This window comes from Bison bison, unplaced genomic scaffold, assembly GCF_000754665.1.
Source record: "Bison bison bison isolate TAMUID 2011002044 unplaced genomic scaffold, Bison_UMD1.0 scf7180017864170, whole genome shotgun sequence".
Taxonomy (NCBI): Eukaryota; Metazoa; Chordata; class Mammalia; order Artiodactyla; family Bovidae; genus Bison; species Bison bison.
In genome coordinates this window covers 1,072,997-1,078,021 of record NW_011494742.1, presented here as the reverse complement: position 1 = coordinate 1,078,021, position 5,025 = coordinate 1,072,997, and the positions used below count along the sequence as shown (strand labels likewise).

The 5,025-nt window shown below is 45.6% G+C and overlaps 1 protein-coding gene across 3 annotated transcripts in view; it reads left to right on the top strand.

Annotated features, from left to right (window-relative positions):
* SLC14A2 (solute carrier family 14 (urea transporter), member 2) overlaps positions 1 to 2,717 on the top strand; it is a 70,406-nt gene extending 67,689 nt beyond the window's left edge. For all 3 annotated transcript variants that reach the window (XM_010842031.1, XM_010842030.1, XM_010842032.1), the window contains one exon: positions 2,517 to 2,717. In XM_010842031.1, the coding sequence (XP_010840333.1) occupies positions 2,517 to 2,717 (201 nt within the window). The remainder of the gene's footprint in view (positions 1 to 2,516) is intronic.
* Positions 2,718 to 5,025: the final 2,308 nt, after the last annotated feature.

The window sequence follows — 5,025 nt, the reverse complement described above, 5'->3', positions numbered from 1 at the left end:
TACATCCAGAGTACATCATGAGAAATGCTTGGCTGGATGAAGCACAAGCTGGAATCAAGATTGCCAGGAGAATATCAATAACCTCAGATATGCAGATGACACCACCCTTATGGCAGAAAGTGAAGAGGAACTCAACTAAACTGTCTCAAATCACACTCTCCTCAGCATCCACTAGACAGAAGGAGCCAGGCCTCAAAAGTGGAAATGTCTACATTAGTCCATCGGATCCTGTGGTCAGTGGGCAGGCGGGCCTCCTTAGAGAAGGACAGTGTGAAGAGCATGATCTTATAAATCAGACTCATATTTTATAAGTTTCTTGTAAGTCAAGCTCCTCCACAACTAATTTTAAAATGTGATTATTTAATTTTTCCCCTATGTTTCTGGATCAACACCCAGTTAACCTGTGGGCCAGTGTACATATTTCTTCATCCCACAGCAACTACTGGGTCTGGTGTCATGAGGCAAGGTTTCTGGGATGACAGGGAGCCAAGTACAAGAGAAGCCAGAGCTGGTGGCTGAGCACTTGCACGGCAGTCTGAGAACCTTTGTCTCAGCACCAATGTAGGTGGCCTGTGAAGTCCAGGGGAGCCATATGGCCAGCCCCAGCCCCATATACACATTGGGGCCCAGGCCCTATTGCAGAGCACATGGGGCTCAGCCTACAGTTGATGCCTCCCCCTCCATAAGCATTGAAGGCTCATCACAGGCCACCAGGAAAAGTCCTGATGGTCCTACAGGTGAGGGTGGAGATGGGAATTTCACTAACACCTGTTTAAGTCTCTCCTCCACCCTCAGTGACATTGGGTGGTTTGGACATAGCATAGGAAGGAAATTGTTAAGCAATAGAAATGAACTTCCCTGATACCATCCTGTGTGCCCTGCTGGATTAAGTCCCTTCTCTGGGCCCCATCACATTTTGTGTGCGTATCTGCTATGACACTTGACATATGACATATAACATTTGACATATGACGAAGTGCATATGACAAATGACACTGTGACAAGTCTAGTACACACCAATCCTCTTCCACCTTCTGCCCTTGTCCCCCTTCAGAACAGGGGCCTGATTGTATTCCTGTCTTTATCTCTAGTGCTTGTTACAGTTCTCAGCTCATAATAGGTGCTCAAGAAATGTGGAATGAATGAAACTCTCAGGTAGTGAGCCCCCGCCATGGGGTACATTAGAGCTGGGGCTAACTAGCCAATCACCAGAAACAGGATGAAGCCTGGTGTCTGAGGCTGCTGTCTGCTCCAGGCTTTTTCATCTCTTCTTGCCCCCATCCTTTCACCTAATTGTCCATCCAATAGCTATGTGTCCTTCCTCAGACCAGATACTGGAAATGATGCAAACAGGAGGCTTTGGCTCCTGATTGCTTGTGGTCAATTGCCCCTTCCTCTATGTGCAGAGAAGTTACAGGTTACACCACTCAATCTAGACATTTTTCAAAACAAAATCATGTTTACTTTCTGTGTGCATACTATGTTTAAGATACTGTGGCTGTCCACTCTCAGGGATACAAAAAAATGCAGGCTATTAATTCACTCTGAAGGAATTCCCAGTCTCCTTGAGGAACAGGGTATAAAAGTGTTGAATGACATTTATGAGACTGTTCACACCTCCACAGAAGAGAGCACTGAGGAGCTGCACAATTTTGCTTTCTAATCAGCCTCGGCATGTGCAGCCCCATAACTTCACAGGGCTGCCCTCTGCTGGACGACAGTGACCACAAATGAAGACCATTTATTGAGCACTTAGTATGCACGAGGCACCAACTCTTTGAGTAGATAGCTTTATGCCTATTTTCTTATTGAGGAAATAGTTTTCAGAAAGAGGAAATGGCTCCCACAAAGGTGACTGGAGCTGAGATTTGGATCTGGGTCTGTGGAACTCCCAGCCCACATCATTCCCTCTGTAGGACTTGAAACACCCCACACAGCCTTAGCAGGGCTTTGGAAAGACTCACAGAGTGGAAATCATCAGTCGTGGGTGTTCCTTAAGGCTACAGTTCTAGGGTGAGGCTGTCATTGCTCTTTGAGTCCCACCCAGAAGATCCATCTTTGAGCATGCACACACACCTGGCCTCATTCCTCCAATGGCATTCCCTGAGGTTTTTACTGCTTGTGATAAAAGGATGTATGGAGGAGAAGGGGCAATGGTTTGACTTGCTTCATAGTTGGATTTTCAGGCTGTTTGCTAAAAAGCTATTGAGGTTATCCCAAATGAAGAATGGCCAGACACCCAAGAAAAAAAGGTGTCTTCTACATAGAGGCATGTTATAAGAGGGTTCTGGTAGGGTTCTGCATTTTGAAGAATATGTGCTTGTCAATGCAGACTGACACACCCCACCCCCCAGCACAATTTGATTTATATTGATTGTGAATTAAGTACTATTGCAATCAGTGCCCACAAAGCCTCCCCTTCCCTACCCAGGACCGTAGCTGGTTGAGAAAGGCTGATGAAACGAGCACTGGCATCTGATGTAACCAAGACTCCTCTTGTGTTCCCCTCCTCCCAGTGTGGATTACCACCCTGCACCTGGCCCTTCTGCTTCTCTGCCCTCACCTTCCTGCTCCTGACGACCAACAACCCCGCCATCTACAAGCTCCCACTCAGCAGAGTCACCTACCCAGAGGCCAACCGCATCTACCACCTGTCCCAGGAGACAAACAGAAGAGCATCGACCATCACAAAGTACCAGGCCTACGATGTCTCCTAAGTTGCCCTTTCCAATACATGTCCCCGTAAATTCAGCCTTTGGCAGGGTGTCCAGGTTCCCAAGCTGAAAGCCACTTAAGCTCTCCTGTCTGTTCTGTGATTCTTCCCCTAAGCAAGCCTACACCCTAGTTATTCCCAAGAACAGGGAAATATGCATGCAGTCACTATTCAGGAAGCTCTTGGTTCCAAGATGCACAATATTTGTCAATAATATGGTTACTTTCAACTTTGTACCTATAGCTCACTCCATAAGAGCTCCCTTTGAGGAGAAGCTTCCCTCTTCTGCAAAATAAACCACATCCTTAAGGACAACTCACCAGGAAGGGGACAGAGATGGGTGACATTGTCGTCATTTAGTGCAGTGATGCACAGTATCAGGAAAGTAGCCAACAAGGCCACGGGCGGATCTGCCTCCAGCTCTGCCACGAGTGAACTCCAACCACTCAGGTGGATCCATCCCCCTTCTCAGCTCCAATTTCTTACTGGTTTCATAACGGAGAGGGGCCTTGCAGTCCCTTCCACCTCAGAAGTATTGATTCTTCTCTTTCCTTTAAACTGACAAATCAACATACCAATAAATAATGACTTTCAGTTCAGTTCAGTTCAGTTCAGTCGCTCAGTCATGTCCGACTCTTTGCGACCCCATGAATCGCAGCACGCCAGGCCTCCCTGTCCATCACCAGGCCTCCCTGTCCATCACCAGGCCTCCCTGTCTATCACCAACTCCTGGAGTTCACTCAGACTCACATCCATCGAGTCAGTGATGCCCTCCAGCCATCTCATCCTCTGTCGTCCCCTTCTCCTCCTGCCCCCAATCCCTCCCAGCATCAGAGTCTTTTCCAATGAGTCAACTCTTCACATGAAGTGGCCAAAGTACTGGAGTTTCAGCTTTAGCATCATTCCTTCCAAAGAAATCCCAGGGCTGATCTCCTTCAGAATGGACTGGTTGGATCTCCTTGCAGTCCAGGGACTCTCAAGAGTCTTCTCCAACACCACAGTTCAAAAGCATCAATTCTTTGGTGCTCAGCTTTCTTCCTAATGACTTTAAGTTAAGTAAAAGATGAAAGGGCTATCAGGAGAAGAGGCAGGACAATTTTAATGTTGTGTGGAGATTTATTCTCGAGTCATGCAATGTTCTGGAGGAGGAAATGGCAACCCACTCCAGTATTCTTGCCTGGAAAATGTCATGGACAGAGAAGCCTGGTGGGCTACAGTCCATGGGGTCGCAAAGAGTTGGACACAACTGAGCGACTGAGCACAGATGAACACATGTGATGTTCTCTGACTTGGGGTTATAACCTAAGTTCACTGGAAATGACAACATGCCATCCTTTACATCACAAATGTTACTAGTAATGTCATCAAATGAAACGTGATCTTTCTCAACATTTAAATCATATTTTTAAACAAATGTGTTTCCTTTTATAATATTCATAAGCATACTCATTAAATGATTAAGCTTGCAATTTGGTGTGGGTTTTCTTAAAAATGGGGCTCACCTACATTGTCCACACAGTGCCCATTTGAGGGGTTTTCTATGATAAAACGTATATTTGAAAAGCATATATCCTGAGGATGAACAAATAAGATATACTTTTACCTTTTCCCACAGGATCACTTGCCACACATTCTGTCTTAACAATGAGAAAGAAACAGCTATGTATTCATTGTAATGACTGTATGATATAAAGTGCACAATAAAAGTCCTCCTCTCTAGAAAAAGAGATGAGGATAGGTTGAAAGTTATCAGAAGATTTGATTTGCTTATAAAGGGAAGTATACAGAAATGACCATAGTCATTGTTTTCTATTTGAGTTGAAATGCTGGTTATTACAACTCATCCCATTTTTTAGGGTATAGTCTTGCACCCTAAAATGACTAATCCAGCACCACTTGAACAACTCTTTGTTATTCAGTTGCTCTGGTTGTAACATTGAGCTCCTAAAACACAGGACCCCTCTGTGAAAGGCATGTGGCTCAGCCTTCCCACCAGTCCCCTCCAAGAACAGGGATGAACTCACAGTGCCCATGGCCTCCATCCTTCCAGGATAGCATGATGGGGTGATCTAAGGCAGAAGATGAAGAAAGGAAGCAAGGTGCAGGGGACAAACTCTTTATGAATCTAATACTTAGCAAAAGCTGGTGTCTGCGTTTATTTTCCTACATTTATCTTTCCTGTGTCAGCCCTAGGATCCCAGTCCTTTTCCACCAGCCCAAGAATCCTGGGCTGCCTACCTTTCTTCCCGATTATATCCAACCAATTATAGCTTCTCCAGGAAAATTGTGCACTTCTGGAAACAAATGCCCAC